This window comes from Caretta caretta, chromosome 28 (genome assembly GCF_965140235.1).
Source record: "Caretta caretta isolate rCarCar2 chromosome 28, rCarCar1.hap1, whole genome shotgun sequence".
Lineage (NCBI taxonomy): Eukaryota > Metazoa > Chordata > Testudines > Cheloniidae > Caretta > Caretta caretta.
Genome location: NC_134233.1, coordinates 16315686 through 16335694, shown reverse-complemented (window position 1 = coordinate 16335694; position 20009 = coordinate 16315686). Strand labels below are relative to the sequence as shown.

Here is a 20009-nt window from a genome sequence, read left to right as displayed (position 1 = left end):
CTTTAGCTTCTTAACCCTTTACAGGTGAGAGGAGCGTTCCCCTGGCCAGGAGGGATTTCAAAGGGGTTTACCCTTCCCTTTATATTTATGACACAGGGTGACTGAAGTCTCCCATGAGACTGCCCACAGGGCCGCAGCACACATGAAGAACAATATGGCCAGACACAGAGATGAACAGAATTTGTTGGGAACCGTCAGCGGGGTTTTAGGAAGGGGGGATCAGCCTCACCAAGCGGCGGGAATTGTCTGGGGGGGTCGACAAGCTGGGGACCGAGGGGACCCCGTGGACTCAGATTTTCAGAAGCCCTTGGACAAGGGCCCTCCCCAAAGGCTCTTAGGCAAACTAAGCTGCCCGGGGGTTGCCTCCCTGAGCACCCCGGGCCCCAGCAGCCCCCGGCCCGTGTCCCGCCCCCCAGGGCGCAGCGCCCGGGGCAGGTGCGGGGTCCGGGGCTCCCCAGAGTGGCCCAGACTCCCGGGGCGGCTCTTCCCAGAGCCCAGCTCCCGCTCCTGGCCGGGGGGCGGGGCCACGGGAAAGGGGAGGGGCAGGGGGCGGGGCCACGGGAAAGGGGAGGAGCAGGGGCGGAGCGGGGGGGCCGTCGCTCCTGGGGTTCGCGGGCTCAGCGGCGTCACTAGGGGAAGGGGCCGAACCCGCCCCCCCGCGCCAGTCGTCGCTCCGCACCGCGCATGCGCCGCGCCCGCCGCGAGCCGGCGGAGACTCCATCTCCCAGCAGGCCCGGCGCGCCGCAGTTTCCGGGCATGCGCAGCTCGCGCCGGAGGGAGGGGGGCTGTTTCCGCGCCCCTCGTCCTGCGTCCGCGGAGAGAGCCGGGCCCGGGGACCGACAGCGGGTGAGTGCGGGGAGGGCCGGGACTCCCCCCCACCCGCGGAGCCTGGCCTGCCCCTCCCCCCGCCGTGGAGCCTCCCTTCCCCTCCCCCCCCCGTACCGCGTATGACAGGCCCCGCCCCCATTCCCAGCGCCGCGTTCCGCCCCCGCCCGTTATATCCGTTAACGGCCCCGCGCCCCCCCCTCCCCGCCCGTTATATCCGTTAACGGCCCCGCATCCCCCGCCCCCCCGCCCGTTATATCCGTTAACGGCCCCGCGCCCCCCCCCCCGCCCGTGGCTGGTCCCCGAGGCGCCGGGGGAGCGGGCGGGGGAGCGGGCTGGCGGCGGGGCTGGCGGGGGCGCGGCCTCGGGGAAGCGCCGGGCTGGGGCAGGGCCGTGACTCTGCGCCACGGGGTCCCGGGGCTGGGGCCGGAGCCTTCGCCGCCCCGGGCAGCGGCTCCCTGTTGCGAGCCCCCCGCGGAGCCGCCTGCGCGCCCGGCTCCTGCCGGCTCTGCCCGGGGAGCGAACGGGGGCTCAGCCGGGGAAGAGACTGGGCCGGGCTGGGGTTCGCCCTGGGCCTGCCGGGAGGGGAAGGGGGGGGGGACGGAGGGGGGGGGACGGAGGGGGGGGGGGCGGGACGTGGCGGATTTCGGCGTCTCTCCCCGGGGCAGGGATTGCGGGGGGGGGGGGTGAACTCTCCTCTGCCCCCCCCCCCCACACACACACACCTGGCAACAGCCTTCTCCCCTTGTCTCGAGCTGTGCGGTGTGGAGAGGAAATCCATGTCAACTCCCTGTGTTCTCCCAAGCTGTTGACTAGTTCTCCCTCCGCCTCAGACTTTTCCCCATGTTCTCTCCACTGCCAGTTTACAGTCCCCTCAGACTTGGGGTGTGTTCCCACCGTTTTACCGGCCGCAGTTTCTCCTTGTGTAGGTGGGAAACTGGTGCCCTGAGCCCTTGTGGGATAGCTGCTGGAGACCTGGTAGGGTGACGCGGCGTTTGCACTTACACTGCGTTGACCTCCGTACAAAGAACTGACCCTGGCTCAACATCGCTTGGGAAGCTGGTCTTACCGGGTTGGCATAATGGACCGTTTACATTGGTCGGAGACAAACTGAAGTGCAGAGACACACGCAACTAAGTCAATGCAATGCAGCTTACACTGACCTAGCGTAGACCTGGTCTTCGTAGCGTAGACCTGGTCTTCGTAGCGTAGACCTGGCCCGTGAGGGTTTAATCCTGGTGGGAAGACCTACCTCTAATAAAATCACTGTTTTCCAGAATGTCAGTTTCCAGGGACAAATGGGTGGATGGGATGGTGGATGGGACTCTGTGTGTGAAATGGATAAAAGCCCCTTCTGAAATCTCTCCAATTGCTCTTTTTGGCCCGACAGGCTATAGAATAACATCCATATTTTGCTGCGGATTATCCCATCCTTCCAGGGGAAAGACAATGGCTGCAGCAGAGTTATCTGAGGTATGGAATTACCACGGAGCTAGTGGTGGGTTGTGGCTGTAGGGAGATGGGCAGTAAATGTACAGAAGGATGGGAGCTGCTGGAGGTGGGAGAGGGCAGGAAATACCCAGGGTGGGGAAAGGGAGGGGACAAACTTGGGACAAACCTGCCAGAATGAGTTCGGATTGGGCCCCACACTGAAGGAGCAGAATCCTTGGGTTTGGGTGTGGAACTTTCCCCTGTTTGTGGAACAGGAAATAACCCCCTTGCTGGGGCTGCAAAAACTTCCCTGACTCCCAGTACTGCAGCCCGAACCAACTGACACAGTTCATTATTTACCACTCTCTCAAACTTTGTGTCATCTGCAAACTTCATCAGTGATATTATGTTCTCTTCCAAGTCATTGATAAGCAAGTTAAATAGCAGAGGGCCAATAACTGATCCCCGTGGGACCCCAATAGAAACACGCCCACGTGACCATTTAGAGTTACATTTTGAAATGTATCAGCTGGTTTTGAATCTAGTTAATGTATATCACGTTAATTTTGTACTGTTGTAGTTTAAGTATCCTGCTGTACCAGGTCAAATACCTTAGAGAAATCAAAGTATATTACATTAACGCTATTGCTTTATCAGCCAAACTTCTGATCTTTAAAAAAAACAAAAATCCAATTAGTTTGTGAGGATCTGTTTTCCCTAAATTTATGTTGATTGGAATGAATTACCCTCTTTTAATTCTTTATTAATATTTCGCCCTTCCTCCTCCCCCCACCCCCGCCAATATTATCTTGCCCAGGTTCGATGTCAAGCCTATTATCCTGGTCATCCCTTTTACAATTTTTTTAAATATAGGGGCAACTTTAGCTTTCTTCCAGTCTTCTGGAGTTTCCACGGTGTTCCAAGAGCTATTGAAAAGTAGCATTAATGGTCCAGAGAGCTCCTCAGCCTGCTTTCTTAAAACTCTTGAATGGAAGATCTCTTCAACTGCTGTTTTTAAAATGTCTGATGTTAGTAGCTTCTATTTAACATCCTCAAGAGTTATGATTTAAATGAAAAGAATGTTGTTGTCGTCATAAACATACCACAACATCATTTGCTTGTTTTCCCAAATCCAGGAGAGAAAGTCACTGAACATTTTTACTTCTTCGGTATTATTATTATTGATGATTCTGCTCTTTCTATCAAGTAATGAACCAATAACAACATTGTTAGGATTTTTTGTTGTTATTAATATACTAAATAAACCAACCTCCTTCTTATTTCAGTAATTCTGCTGGCCATAGATTTCTCCATTTCTTTCTTTGCTTTGCCTTATTAACATTCTACAATTCCCAGCTTCTGACATTTTTTCCTGTTGACTTACTCTTTCTTCCAGGTGTTTGTTTATATACAGTTTAGGGGCGGGGGAGATATTGGGATTCCCGCCAGGAGGTTGTCCCTGACCCTGCTGGGGACTCCATTTCCTGTATCAGTCTCTGGCTACTAAGTGTGTGATGAGCATGAAGACCCCTCCCCGCACTGGCCAGCGTGAGGAGCTCTCTTTTTCTCCGCTCAACATGGTGTTTCCTGGCTTCTGTAGGGTGGGAGTGGGACTGTGCTACCATGTCCCTCCCCGAGCTTCCATTTGCCTGTTCCTGCTCTCCCATGAATCCTGTGGTTGTACTAAAGTACTAAGTGGGGGGCTCTTGCTCTTTCAGGGGCCGGTGACCTTTAAGGAGGTGGCTGTGTATTTCACCAAGGAAGAGTGGGCTCTGCTGGACCCCGCTCAGAGAGCCCTCTATAGAGACGTCATGCAGGAGAACTATGAGTCTGTGGCCTCGCTGGGTAAGAATTCCTGTCCCGTTGGTTATTGGAAGCTGTGGGTTCTCTAAAGAATCTCTGTAGTCATAACTCTATACCTTTACTACTCATGCATGTGTAGACTGGTTTCTGTGTCCTGCCCCCACACCCCGCTTGTCTTATGTCCCATCCCAGTATCATTTTTAGACATACACAAATTTTAAATGACCAATGGCACAACAAATAATTTAAAAAAATATTTAATTTATCCTTATTGGATGCATTAAAGTCCAGCCCCTACCCTTTGCTTTCTCTCTGAGGGCTATGACCACTGGATGTGGGAATTTTGGTAATATTTCTTTGATTCCAGCACGTACCTCAGTTTCCCTCTGTGCTTGATATTACTATAATCAGAGTGTAAAGACCAGGACACATGGGGTGTTTTTGTTACATAGCTGTCATGGAGTTCACACAGAGAGCTCTCTTGGAACTAAAGGCATGTCTACACTACAAGTGCGATGGCTGAAAGTGACCAGCCAAGAACTGTTCCGTACACCTAGCTGTGTCTAAAGTGAGGGCTAGGCTGATCTAACTATGGCTACATCCACACTACAGAGTTTCGTCAGTGCCGTGTGTGTTGATTAAAGCAGGTTCTTCTTTGCGTGATGATCCCTATTGAATTCCACTGAGGCTAATCTGCATGCGTCATGCTCCCGGAGCCGGAGCTTTTTACAGTAGTAGTGTCTGTGGGTTCACGTGTGCGCCCTTGCATTGCCTTGTGGTTTTGCCTGCGTCTTCAGTTCCCTTTCACTGCCACTTGTTCCAAGTCAGAGCTTCTGCTGTCCCCTCATCCGTGGTGATACATTTTCTTTATTTAGTCAGGGTGTAACCTGCACAATTTAAGGCTCCCAGCCGCGACGTGTCCTTGTGGGTATGCGGGGACAAGGGGCCCAACTTTACTCCTCCTTGGACTCAGAGCCATTATCCCTTCCTAGTATACTCAGGGTGCTACAGGTATGCAGGGCCTTTTCACAGTGAAAGCTTTACACAGTTAGATCCTTAAACATGTGCATGTATTTATTAGCAACAATTCAACAGAATACACACCAAGCATCTAATGCTCACCACTCCCAGCAAAGACAGCTGGACGTCTCCCTGTGGCCAGTCAGGATTTGCTCTCGTCCGGGGCTCTGGCTTCTGCGCCAGATAGTCGTGTAGGGGTAAAAGTCCTGGCACCTTTGGCCTTGAGCTGTATCTCGCAGTTTAGTTACAATGAGCATGTCTTCTGACCCTCATTATATAGTTAAAATGAGGATTTCTCTTAGCTCTTCTTTAACCAATTAATTTATTTAAGACACAGCTATGCAAAACACTATCCAATTATTTTCACTATACAGGGGTTCACGTGCCTAAGACCGCCTGCGCATTAGCTTTTGTGTTTTTCAAAGTTAGTTAAAACTTCTCAAGGTCTACTTATCTTTATGCTTTGTTAGTGGAATACACTGTCAGGGTAGAATTGCTTAAGCAGCAGTAGACCAGGACTCTTTGCCTATTGAAAGTACACTTTCTAACTATTTACAATTTCTTTAGCAACAGCAAAACTTCTTACTTTTTCTTATCAGACAGAAACTGCAGAAACTCAAGGCTAACACATCCATTCTCTCCCCATTCTCATGAGTTTGTGAGTATCTATTTATCTCCAATTAGTAGGGCTGCAGCTAATACTTTGTCTGTCTGTCTGACAAGGCCAAATTCCCCTGACTCTATAGTTCTGCGTCCAACTTATGGTGGCTGAGCCTACAAGCTGGCTGTGGGTTGTGCTAGGTCCATACACAAGATGGCTGTGAGTCATGTCAAGTCCAGTCCCCTCATTAGAGGGACTTTCATAGAATATTAGGGTTGGAAGAGACCTCAGGAGGTCCTCTAATCCAGTCCCCTGCTCAAAGCAGGACCAACACCAACTAAATTATCCCAGCCAGGGCTTTGCCAAGCCGGACCTTAAAAACCTCTAAGGATGGAGATTCTACCACCTCCCTAGGGAACTGATTCCAGTGCTTCACCACCCTCCTAGTGAAACAGTGTTTCCTAATATCCAACCTAGATCTCCCCCACTGCAACTTGAGACCATTGCTTCTTGTTCTGTCAACTGCCACCACTGAGAACAGCCGAGCTTCATCCTCTTTGGAACCCCCCCTTCAGGTAGTTGAAGGCTGCTATCAAATCCCCCCTCACTCTTCTCTTCTGCAGACTAAATAACCCCAGTTCCCTCAGCCTCTCCTCATAAGTCATGAGCCCCAGCCCCCTAGTCATTTTTGTTGCCCTCTGCTGGACTCTCTCCAATTTGTCCACATTCCTTCTCTAGTGAGGAGACCAAAACTGGACAGAATACTCCAGGTGTGGTCTCACCAGTGTCGAATAGAGGGGAGTAATCACTTCCCTCAATCTCCTGGCAATGCTTCTACTAATACAGTCCAATATGCCGTTGGCCTTCTTGGAAACAAGGGCATACTGCTGTCTCATATCCAGCTTCTCGTCTACTGTAATCCCCAGGTCCTTTTCTGCAGAACTGCTGCTTAGCCAGTCGGTCCCCAACCTGTAGCGGTGCATGGGATTCTTCTGTCCAAAGTGCAGGACTCTGCACTTGTCCTTGTTGAACCTCATCAGCTTAGTGTCATCTGCAAACTTGCTGAGGGTGCAATCCATCCCATCATCCAGATCATTGATATATATGTTGAACAAAAAGGGCCGCAGGACTTTACCCCGGGGCACTCTGCTTGATACTGGCTGACAACTAGACATTGAGCCGTTGGTCACTACCCGTTGAGGATAGGCTAGATTGTCGGGCTCCTTAGAGTCTATCTATCCTCCTTAGAGTCCATTCATTCAATCCATACTTCTTTAACTTGCTGGCAAGAATACTGTGGGAGACCATATCAAAAGCTTTGCTTAAGTCAAGATGCATCACGTCCACTGCTTTTCCCATATCCACGGAGCCAGTTATCTCATCATAGAAGGCAATTAGGTTAGTCAGGCATGACTTGGTGAATCCATGCTGACTGTTCCAGATCACTTTTCTCTCCTCTAAGTGCTTCAGAATTGATTCCTTGAGGACCTGCTCCATGATTTTTTCCAGGGACGGAGGTGAGGCTGACCAGTCCGTAGTTTCCTGGATTCTCCTTCTTCCCTTTTTTAAAGATGGGCACTATGTTTGCCTTTCTCCAGTTGTCCAGGGCCTACCCTGATCGCCATGAGTTTTCAGAGATAATGGCCAATGGCTCTGCAATCACATCCGCCAGCTCCTTTAGCGCCGTTGGATGCAGCGCATCCGGCCCCATGGACTTGTGCTTGTCCAGCTTTTCTAAATAGTCCCGAACCACTTCTTTCTCCACAGTGGGCTGGTCACCTCCTCCCCATACTGTGCTGCCCCGTGGAGTAGTCTGGGAGCTGATCTTGTTTGTGAAGACAGCAGTGCAAAAAAAACATTGAGTACATTAGCTTTTTCCACATCCTCTGTCACACCTGCAGAAGCACAAGAATTACACAGAAGCATGATTGTTAGTTCACACACAGCATCAAATCATTACAGTAAAATACACCTCTTGTAACATAGCAAGCACGCAGAAACACAGTCTTGTACATTTCTATCCCCTCACCCACTTCCACACTACACAAAGCAAAGGAAAGTTGGCTGTCATAACCGTGCAGCATCAACTCAAAAAAATCACCTACCAGGGGTCTCCTCTCCTGCTTCTTGCTCACTGGAGTGGGAGTCCTGGGACTGGCTAGAGACCTCAAGAATGGAGCAGAGTTCCTGACTCGCCACCCAACATGGCGACCTAGCCGTGAGCTAAACATCATCTGCTAACTCCACTTCTTTATTCATGACTTTGTCGTCAGGGTTAGGTCCACTTGCCGCTGCGTCCAGCTATGCCAAAGTATCCATGGGGCTGTTGGTGGTGGAGGTGAGGTTGCAGCCAAGGATAGCATCCAGCTCCTTATACAACAAGCAGGTCTACGGTGCAGCACCAGAGCGAAAGTTTGCCTCCCTTGCCTTCTGGTACACCTTCCTCTGCTCCTTTATCTTCACTCTGCACGGCACTGTGTCCCAATCATTAGCTATTTTCACACGCTAAGAGAAGTGTGCCCGTAGCTATCCAAGTTCCTATGGCTCGAGCGCAGCGGGTATTGGACAGCCTCCTCTCCCCATATACTGAGCACATCCAACAGCTCCATACTGGTCCAAGTGGGAGAGTGTTTGCCTTGTGGAGCTGCCATGGTCAGCTGGGAAGATGCAATGTGAGCTCTCCAGGCCGAGCAAAGAAGTGGAATTTCAAAAATGCCCTGGCCTTTAAATGGGGAGGGGTGTATGGTGGTTTACCTGGCTTCATGGCAGAGGAGTTGGAACTGCTGACCAGAGCAGTCAGAATGGGCATTGTGGGATATCTCCTGGAGACCATTTACAGCAACAAAACCAAGCGCAGTGTCTCCAATTACACTTTCTTGCTAAAACTTTGCCTCAAAGAGTCCTATGTCTCATCGTGGTGGTTTTATTTTGTAGTCAAAACAGGACACTTTTGTTGCCAAAAGTCGCATTGCAGTGCTTACACCTGCGCTGTTTTATTGACAAAAGCTGTCTTTTGCTGACAAAACTGTGTAGTGTAGACAAGGCCTAATAGACCCTACCACTGTTTTGAAAGGCTGCCTAGTGTCAATGCAAATACTTGCTGAGGTGCATTGTTCCCCTTTTCAGGGATCAGTCTCTAAACAGGAGTCAGACTTGCTGGACTAAGCTCACAGATGAAACAGGAGTAGTGCTGGAGCCAGAGGCTCAGTCTCTGAGGTGTGGAGGCCACGTGGCCTAACCTTGTGGAACAGTGAGACACTCTGGGGTCTAGCACACTGAAAGGGTAGCTGCTAAGGATTGTTTAAAAGCTGGGCCACGGTACCAATCTGTGGTTCCCTGCCATCGGGCCAGCAATTGAACCTTATGAAGGAACCTTGTAAGACAAGGCTCTGCACGTAAAGTTAGCCTTACCAGAGGACCCTCGTGAGAGTCCCCATATGACGGAGTATATCCCTGTATTCCCACCCCACACACCCTTGTAATAATCTTTGTACAAAGTATGCTTTGTAAGGGATCATTTGAAATGTCTCTTAATTTGCTGGTCAGTATTATCCTGATAAAATGTGTGTGGCAACATTGTATGTGAAGTTTATTAGCTTGTTCCAACCCCATGCCAAACAGAAGTTGGCAAACAGGTCACTCCTAAATAAAGGAATGTGTGTTTTCCTTAATTTGCATTTAAGCAGTATACAGAGTCATCAAGCAGGAGGGGAAAACAAAGGAAGTTCAAAGAGGTGGGGGGAAAAAACCAGGGAATATCCGTCCACATGGACGCTGTCTCCTGGTTCTCAGCTACAAATGTTTTTCAAGAGGAGGACCAAAACTATAAAAAGGAACGACAAGAACCCCAACGCACCTTCCCTTCTCCCTGCCCACCTCCCTGCAACTTAGAAGATAAAAAGAAAAAGCTGTTGCTGGGTTAGGGGTTCTGACCTGAGAGTTTTGTTAAAACGTGGTGAGAAAGTTTGCAACTAAGATAGTTTTTAAAGTAAATGCTAGTAAACTTATAATGTTTCAGAGTAGCAGCCGTGTTAGTCTGTATCCGCAAAAAGAAAAGGAGGACTTGTGTCACCTTAGAGACTAACAAATTTATTTGAACATAAGCTTTCGTGAGCTACAGCTCATCCGGTGAAATGAGCTGTAGCTCACGAAAGCTTATGCTCAAATAAATTTGTTAGTCTCTAAGGTGCCACAAGTCCTCCTTTTCTTTTTGCTTATAATATATATTTTTCTTGTAACCTGACTTTATGCCTTATTGTTCATACTCATTTAAAATCTCTTTATAGTGAGTAAACTTGTTATACTATTTTATCTAATCTAGTGTATTTAAAGTGGAGTGTCTGTGTTTCTATTTAAAATAATAAGATGGCATATTATTCCCTTAAGGGAACAATGGATTTAATATATTTGTGCTGTCCAGGAGAGGTCTGGGCAGTACAGGACATGCTTTTTCCGGGGGAAGATCTGAGATGGGGACTGTTTGAGTCACCCTGCAACATAACCAAAGCCGGTGAGAGCCAGCATATGTGCATGCTGCACCCAGCCAGCCACATGTAGCTGGGAGTGACTTACCTGCTGGAGGCTGTTTTCGGAGCAGTCCAGGCTGGAGACTACAGCAGCAAGGCGTTGTAAAGGGCCCCCCAGGTTACAGGGCAGGGGTGACACAGCCCCCACTAGTCTGAATTGTAGCCCAGTATGTCATACCCCTATAGATTCTAAAGTCTTTCAAACCTTTGTCTCAGGTTCACCTCTTGGTTATCAGGTTAAGTCAGTGTGTAGCCCAAGGAGACACCCCCTTCCCCTCCCCCGCCCCAGACAGCTCCTACTCAGTCTTTTATGCCCCCAAATCTGTCTTTGTTCCTTACTCTGTTGAAACAAGTACAATTAGTCACTGCCCTTTTCTGCAGGGGGAAGAGCCTCAAAAGCTGGATAGCTACATACCCAGCCTTCGGATTGGGCATTAATCACCCACACCACACACCCCCCCCATGTGAGCTGGGAACACATAAATACATAGGCCACATACATTGATACAAAGATCTGTGATATTCAGCGGGCTGCTATCCTCCAACCCATCTCAGTATAACAGTCTCTGAAGTTTTCATGGTTTCAAGGGCTGGCTCGCACCCACAGATAATGTTGATAACATTAAATACACCGGTCTCACAACATGCCCATGTTCATCGTATCTGTCACTGTGCCCATCACATTGTTCACTCTGCTCGTGTGTTCTGTCCCTTCCCCCACCACGTGTCTGTCTTGTTAGATTGTACAGTTAGATTGTATATTTTTCAGAACAGAGACTGTCTACTACTGTGTTTCTACAGTGCCTTGTACAACGGGGCCCTGTTCTTTGTTGGCTCTTGGGTACTACCGTCATAAACATTGCTGAAAGAGATTTTTAATGGCCCATGGCTGGGCAGATCGTTACCAGTACCAGTGAGAATTTGGATAGAATTTTCTCAATGCACAGCAATTTATTTGAGAGAGAATTACACAAGCAGTAAAAGGTTATACAGTGCGTTGTCTTGATAAGCCTCAATTCCCACAGCATAAACTGTCTGTAACTATGTTGGCCCTGCACAGTATTCCGGTTGGTAAACAAAGCAGGTATAGCTAACAGTCCTGGTTGGAGACTTCTTTTCTTCTCGTCTCAGGCACTTGGTCTGTCGAATGTCCCCCGAAGCAGGGTGTTGGCTACTCTGAGGCCCTCTGGTCCAAAAGTCCTTCGTAGCAAGGTTTTGGCTATCTTGACCATTCTACAGCATCTCAGGCCTCTTCAGATATTAATTGGGAACTGCTACTATACCTATGATATTCTTAGTACTTACACCACTCGCTCTCAAAGGAGTCACATGCCCCCAAAGTATGCCCTGTTGGCATTTCATTACTTATTTTCCTAATTAATATTTTTGGAACTGGGCAAAGAGGGGCAGAGACCAAAGATCAGTTGGCATATACTTTCTTATCAATCATTCCCTTGAGCTGTTAGGGTGGTGCCATCCTAAAGGGTCATCTTGATCCAGGTCAGTTAGTACCATGCTCACCGTCCAGGTGTTTTCTGCGCATTTACTTAGTGAGCTGGCCATCAACTGACCATGACCAAGGTTCCAGCTAACTAACACACACACACACACCCCCCCCTGGGTGTAACCATTCATAATCCATAGTTGTGTCAGCATTCAAGTGCAATTTCAGCATACCATCTGATGCTAAGAGAACCCTGCTCCCAGAATCCTTTAGCAAATTCTGACGTCTCCAGCCTTACTACATTCATATCAATCACAGTCATTCATAATAATTCAGCACCATCCCAACAAACATGATTGATAATACTCACTATCCTGCTGCTTTGAGCAAAGGAAGCTGGCCTGGGAATGTTACCCCTTAAAATGAGCCGGGGAATCTTTGTGACAAGATGTGACTTAAAGCACCCCTGTAATCATACCCTCAACACCACTGTAATAGCCTTTGTACAGAATATGCCTTGTGAGGTATCACTTGAAAACCAATAACTTACCGGTCAATAATTCAGTGAAATGTATGTAACAACATTGTATGCAAAGTTATGAACTCCCTCTGTACGATGATAGTAGCTGTTCAACCCACACAGCCGTGACTAGGCAAAAGTTGTTAACCCAATCTAACCTAAACAAGGGAATGTGTGTTTACCTCAATTTGCATATAAATAATAGAGTCTTTGAGACAGCAAGAGGGGGAAATGGCAGGAGCCAAGGCAAATTTTCATTTCAGCATACGCAGGAGAGAAGAATGAGCCTGGCTCCGCCTTTACTGCTAGACTCTGTCACCTTCTTTGCTGTTTGAATAAACTTTGCTTTGAAGGGCAATCCTGAGTAGAATCCACTTCAAAGGGTGACTGCACTACAAAAGTGAGGGGCAAAACCACCCCAAGGCACTTCTTAGATGAAAGAGAGAGAGAGGAAGAAGACAAAGGAACCAGCCCTTTGACTCTGGTGGAGATCCTGACCTGACAATTTGGTCAACCCTGGGAACATGTACTAAGGATTTTACCTTGAACGAAGTTGTGCTTGTTAAGTTTTAGAAAGCATTTTATTTTTATTTATCTTGTAACCATTCTGACTTTTAATACCTGTGCTCACTTAAAATCTCTCTTTGTAGTTCAATAAACTTTTTTTTTAATCAAAACTAATCCAGTGCTGTGTTTAAACTGAACTGTTAACTCCAGTTAAAGTAGCAAATTCTTGAATATTGGTCCCTTGAGGGGCAACGGACCTCTCAGATGTGAACTGTCCAGGAGAGGGCTGGCCAGTGCAGAACACACGTTTTGGGGAACATTTGGGACTGGGAGTGTTTTGGGGCCACCCTGCACATAGTAACCGAGGTTCATGGAAGCCAGAGTGGGACTGGAATGTTGCTGACAAGGTGCTGGGCCAGGGCTGTAGCCTTACACAAACACTCAAGGTGTGACTTCCATGCTGGTAGGCTGTTTGTCAGCGGCCCAGGTTGGGAACTACAACAGCAAAGCATTGTGAGGCACCCAGGTTTACAGGGAAGGTGGTGAGGCAACGTTTCAGTGGTCTGGATTGCAGAATGTAACACAAGTACTCCACAAATTCAGTTGATCTTGCTTGTTTTCTGTCACTTGTGCAGGATTTCCAGTTTCCAAACCTAATGTGATTTCCTGCCTAGAACAAGGGGAGGAGCCATGGGTCCCAGACCTCCAGGACTCTGAGGAAAAAGAGATGCTGAGAGATGCCTGCACAGGTGAGGAATCAGTTAAACCAACTCAAAATCTGACCAAAGCCCTTGTGAGCTTTCTCAGTTCAGGATTGTTTTCAGGAGATGTGGCATCCTCATGGCAGACTTCACTTACGGCTTCCTACCTGTCCTGACTCTCATGCCTGACAGTAGGTCCCTCCCCAGTCTACGTTCTCCCTGTGTGTTTGGTTGAGATTTAGACCCAAAATTGATCCCCTCTTCTCTCCTTTGGAGAAAGGTTTGAGGGAGATTCAGCTCTTTCTTTGTTTGAGGTCTCTGTCACTCACTTTTGTTTGTCCCCCCGTTTCTTCCTTTCCTCTCTCTGAGGTTCCCTTTTTCTCTGGCAAAGCAAGTGACCTATGTCTGGTTTCTCTCTCTATCCTAGCAGGTAATGGGATGGTGAATGTGGAGGAGAATCCTCAACAAGACGATGCTGAGCAAGCAGAAGCACATGAGACGTTATCGGAAAGATCCAAAGGGAATGTTTCCTCGAATTGTGCGCAGGCAAATGCCTGTGAGAGTCAGCACAGAGCAGAAGAAAAGTTCAGTAGAGGCTCAGACCTTATTAGACATGAGAGAATCAACACCGGAGGAACACCCTACATCTGCCTGGAGTGTGGGAAAACCTTCAAACATAACTCACTCCTTATCAGACATCGGAGAATCCACACTGGAGAGAGACCATACATGTGCCCCGAGTGTGGGAAAAGCTTCAGTCGCAGCTCAAACCTTGTCACACATCAGAGAATCCACACAGGGGAGAAACCCTACACTTGCCATGAGTGTGGGAAAAGCTTCAGTTGGAGCTCAGAGCTTAGGATCCATAGGAGAATCCACACAGGAGAAAGGCCCTACACTTGCTGTGAGTGTGGGAAAAGCTTCATTCGGAGCTATTTGCTTAAAAAGCACCAGAGAATCCACACGGGAGCGAGACCCTACAGATGTACTGAGTGTGGGAAAGACTTCATTTATAGCTCACAGCTTGTCACGCATCAGAGAATCCACACAGGAGAGAGACCCTACTCATGCCCTGAGTGCGGGAAAGGCTTCACTTCTAGCTCACACCTTGTCACACATCGGAGAATCCACACAGGAGAGAGACCCTACTCATGCCCTGAGTGCGGGAAAGGCTTCACTTCTAACTCACAGCTTGTCTCACATCGGAGAATCCACACAGGGAAGAAACCCTACACTTGCCAGGAGTGTGGGAAAAGCTTCAGGTGGAGCTCACATCTTATCATACATAGGAAAATCCACACAGGAGAAAGACCCTACACTTGCTGTGAGTGTGGGAAAAGCTTCATTCAGAGCTCATTGCTTAATAAGCACCAGAGAATCCACACTGGAGAGGGACCCTACAGATGCCCTGAGTGCGGGAAAGACTTCATTTATAGCTCACAGCTTGTCACACATCGGAGAATCCACACTGGAGAGAGACCCTACTCATGCCCTGAGTGTGGGAAAAGCTTCACTCGGAGCTTCAGCCTTAACATTCATCATAGAATCCACACGGGTGAGAAACCCTACGCTTGCCATGAGTGTGGGAAAAGCTTCGTTCAGCGCTCAGAGCTTAATAAGCACCAGAGAGTCCACACTGGAGAGAGACCCTACAGATGCCCTGAGTGCGGGAAAGACTTCATTTATAGCTCACAGCTTGTCACACATCGGAGAATCCACACTGGAGAGAGACCCTATTCATGCCCTGTGTGTGGGAAAAGCTTCAGTGATAGTTCACAAATGATCACACATCAGAGAAGCCATGTAGGGGAGGCACCCTACACATGTCCTGAGTGTGGGAAAAGCTTCAGTTGGCACTCAAACCTTATCACACATCAGAGAATCCACACGGGAGAGAAACCCTACACTTGCCATGAGTGCGGGAAAAGCTTCAATCAGAGCTCAAACCTTACCACACATCGCAGAATCCACGCAGGGAAGACACCCTATAGCTGCCCTGAGTGTGGGGAAAGCTTCAGTCGGAGGTCAGAGCTTGTCTCACATCGAAAAATCCACACAGGAGAGAAACCCTAATCTTGCCCTGTGTGTGGGAATGGCTTTAGTCGTAGTTCACAGATTATCACACATCAGAGAATCAACACAGGAGAATAACACTACTTGTATGCAGTAGGGCTGCCCAAAGATTTTTTGTTTCTGTTTTGTTGTGGGGGTTTTTGTTTTGTTTTGTGTTGGTTTTGTAATGCATTGGCTAATTCCCACATAGTGGTCTTTTAAGATTGATTACACCATTTCCTTTACTGTAGTCTCTCAGCGCCTTTCAGGTGAGTTGCCACCTTCTACCTTTTGAAGTTCACCTTACTTTGGGGTGAATCCTGTGATCCTTTCTTTCAGCTCCTTAGCCTTATGAGTTATGGAAGTGTGTGTCCCTCCTGGCAGAAATGTCCATCAGTCCGAGTTGGGGGAGAGAGGGTTGACCTCATCTAGCTACAGTGAGATAAAAACTATCTGTGCCTTGTGTCCACTAGAACTGTACATTGAGTAGGTCATGTCTACACTACCACTTATATTGGCAAAACTTACGTCGCTCAGGGATGTGAAAAAAACACACACCCCGCATAACAAGTTTTGCCAGCATAATTGGCAGCATGCAAAGCGCTATGTCAGCGGAAGAGCTTCTCCTGCCGACATAGCAACCGCCGCTCGTTGGGGGTGGTTTAATTATGTCGACAGGAGAGCTCTCTCCCACCAGCATAGAGCGACTTCAGAAGAGATCTTACACCAGCGCAGCTGCATCGGTACAGCTGTGCTGCTGTAAGGATTCTAGTGTAGACACGGCCTAAGTTGCTCAATCACAACTGTCTTTTCAAGGCAGACATAACCCAGGTGCAGTGGTTGTAGTTAGCTTTCCCATTGTGCTGACCTGATCTCTATCATTCTTCCTAGTCTGGAGAAACCCTGAGCATCACATTGCAAAGTGAATGTTAGTCATCAGATTTCCTAGTTGGGACGAGACTCATTCCCAGTTGTTCTGACATTGCTCATGGTTGTGCTGAATAGCAGGTAGTTTTTCTGCCACTTTTCTGATTTAGTATATCGTGAGATGCAATAAAAAGGCACTAGGAAAGGTAGAAAAAAAGGATCATTTCAGCGTCTGGGATATCCAAAGGAGATGGTGTGAGTCAGAGTAATTCCTTTCAAATCACCATCATGAATCTCCTGCCACTCCGACAGCATTGGCTTCTGAGTGAACCACAGTAGTGTCTCCTCCCCATGTTCTATCCCTCCAGCTCCCAAAGTGTCACATGAAGCAGTGTTCTCAGCTCTCTGTGCTTAGGTACCATGCTTTGATCCTAAATCAGACTCATTAAGGCTGGAAATGAGTGTCACAGGCCTAGAGGGGGAATTTGAATGGATCCCAGACAGATTAACCTTTCTGTGCTTTAATCCCTATTTCTGTCTATTGGCAAAATTGGTTTTTGGATTTTTCCAGCTGAACTGGGATTGTTTCCAGATGGGAAGATTAGCTGATTTTCCCCATTATGATGATGCTAAAATGTTTGTAACTAACATGACTGAATAGTAATGAGGTGGTGCTGACTGAAGAAGGTTTGAATGGATCAGAGGACAGCATAATAGGAAAATCTGTTCTAATTGGCATCATGAGACGTGAAATGCTCTGGAATTTCATTTTATATGATCCTAAAACTGTCTTATTTACTTGTGTGTTGTGGGTTTTTCTCTCTTTCCTGAGGACATTTGATAACTGAATATTAGTTTTTTTATGATAGGATGAAGTTCAGTTTTTTGGTGGAGTTTGAGACAAATGACCATTTACTAAAACAATAATTTCTTTTTGTGCGTGTCTTTTTTCCACTCCTCCATTATGACATGGAGTAAGTCCAAGAGCAGTTCAGTCGTCAGGAACAAATACTCAAAGCTATTGGATGTGCTACCAGAGAAACAGTTGCATTTTAAAATTGTACATCTAACTTAGGAACAGAATTGAACAACACTGTGATTGTATAATTTGGATCAATATTGTCTCTCATGTTTCAAGCACAATATTCCACAGTAAGTGACTCGTAAGTCAGAAAAAAGCCCATGTATTTGGGTCGCAAGGCAGTTCTGGCCCAGGCCTACCAGGAAGTTACTTCTAAAGAGCTCTCTTTTGTAATCAAGTGCACAATGCGTATTATTTCAGAACACAGTTCCTACCTAAGCAGAGATGTAGAAAATGGAAGTGGCATTTTTGCTGAGTTTACACCTTATAGATGCTGCAAATGTGTATAAAATAAAATCCATTGTGAATGTGAGATAGCTGCAGCAGTTGATCTGTTTTTAATAGATACCCCACCTTTGGTAACTTACACGGCTTGTGAACCAGGCCCATATCTGTGCCACCAGATTAATAAATAAACTGGGCATGCTTAGTTGGGGAAGTGATTCCTCACTCTGTGACTACTGAGATTTTCTATGATGTGATAAAGGATTCAACTCAAGAGAAGTAAAGTTACCCTGAGCATGTCCAGAATTAGCCTAGAGCTCAAGTAGAAATAATAAGCACCCAGTGGTTGATTTTTACCCCAGAGATGGAAACTAGGGTAACTTTAGGCTCAGATAAACTATTTATATATAGAACACTACCTCCTAGTTCAGTGGCAATGATTATGGTTCAAACGATGCTGTGGTAAGATATGGGGGAGTTGTCCTTTACCATTTGGATCCAAAGTTTTATGAGCTAAAGAAAGAAACAGTTGATGCTTTCAGAGGACAGTCCTTCCCTATGGATCCCAGTCTGGGTGTCTTGTTGGAGAAGAAGCACTTCCATGCTGTGCAAGTGATGATAACCAATGAGGGAATGAATATCAGACTCCCAATCTCAGTCTGCAGGATTGAGTCCTGATTCTATGGATCTCTCTCTGTTTTGCTCATATGTTTTATGCATTTGAATCACTTAGAATCATAGAATATCAGGGTTGGAAGGGACCTCAGGAGGTCATCTAGTCCAACCCCCTGCTCAAAGCAGGACCAATCCCCAATTAAATCATCCCAGCCAGGGCTTTGTCAAGCCTGACCTTAAAAACTTCTAAGGAAGGAGATTCTACCACCTCCCTAGGTAACGGATTCCAGTGTTTCACCACCCTCCTAGTGAAAAAGTTTTTCCTAATATCCAATTTCTCCACCTCCTGCTACTCTGATAGATTAGGAATTGTGAAAATAGAATACAAGTGCTTTTTTCTCATGATGAGAACACATTTGAGATGACGTCCACCAACACTTATGCCCAAAGACCCAGAGAGAAGTGAGCTCCCAGAAATAGAAGGCACGTATGTTAGTACAAAACACAACTTTACACAAAGCTCACTTGGTGGAAAATGTGATTAAGAGAAAACCAACATACATGATAAAATTGTGAAGCCTGCAAATATGTTGTTTCCAGTGAAAATGGAATTAAACATAAATGTTTATTGCAGAATAAGAGACTGATTATGTGATAATTGAATTACTTTGTAACAGTGAAAGTTTTCTGGTTTCAGACAAGAATTATATAAGTTTATGTAGTATAGGTCCATGAATGACCACTAGCCAAGATGGCTAAACCTCTGACTGCCAGATGCTAGGAAAGAATGACACAGGATGGATCACTCACTAATTGACCTGTTCGTTCCCCCTGAAGCACCTGTCATTGGCCACTGTCAGAAGACAGGATACTGCACTAGATGAACCAATGGTCTAACCAACATGGTCGTTCTTATGTTTCTGTCCCCTACCTCCCCCCGAGTAGTATATGAAAGGTGACTAATCCTGTAAAGTTTAGTTGATGTAATTTACCCTCTTTGGATTAAGGAGTTCTAAAGTAAAACCTCACTCAAAAGGAGTTGGTGTATGACAGTATGTAGGAGAAATAGTGTATATCAAAATAAAGACCTAGTATAGACTTTAATTATTTCAAATGGAATTTTTTGATAAGCTTTGAAAATAATGTTTCTGTTCAGGAAAAAATTACATAAGGAGACATGTTGTGTAACCTTTTACACAGTTATACTGTAACAGCTGATGTGTTCCCTGGTTCTCTTGTTTTCAAACGAAAGATGTTATGCCATCCGTCAGGAGGTGTCTTAATTTAAAATGGTGATGGGTACAAGATAGCAGATTTTCTGTTTAAGTTTTTTGTTTGTTTTTTCATGGGTGCCAAGGCCCTTTTCAGTTTGAGGAGGCCAGCTATTAGAGCCCGTCCATTTAACCCTCAGACTAGGCTATGGAAACTTCTTCAGAACTTTCGTTTTTCATTTTTGATACATATGGGGTCCTCACATCCATGCTGCATGTGGTTTTCTACAATGAGTAAGAAAACTTCTAGGTGAAGTGAGACTTTAGCAAAGTGACTTTGGCCCAAAGTGTTCCTCGTTTCAAGTGGCTCAGGACACGTTGTTTCCAAGGAGTTTTCACACTTGGTTTGCCTGGAAACCTCCGGGAATCACTGTAAAGTGGGGTAAGCGGGAATCAGCAATTGTAAAGATCAAGATAAAGGTGGAAGTCCTTCACCTTTGAGGTCAAACAGCTGTCTAACAGAGACTGATGTACCCTGACCCCAAGACTGATCCCCTCTGGGGAAGGAATTCACATCATC

The 20009-nt window shown here is 47.0% G+C and overlaps 1 protein-coding gene across 1 annotated transcript; it reads left to right on the top strand.

Moving 5' to 3' along the window:
• The first annotated feature begins 1497 nt into the window (after positions 1 to 1497).
• On the top strand, positions 1498 to 19322 carry LOC142070319 (uncharacterized). The gene is made up of 4 exons (XM_075123930.1): positions 1498 to 2298; positions 3975 to 4101; positions 13313 to 13426; positions 13806 to 19322. Exons 1-4 carry the CDS (start codon positions 2104 to 2106, stop codon positions 15449 to 15451), a joined length of 2082 nt encoding a protein of 693 aa, XP_074980031.1. The 5' UTR covers positions 1498 to 2103; the 3' UTR covers positions 15452 to 19322.
• The last annotated feature ends 687 nt before the right edge of the window (positions 19323 to 20009 follow it).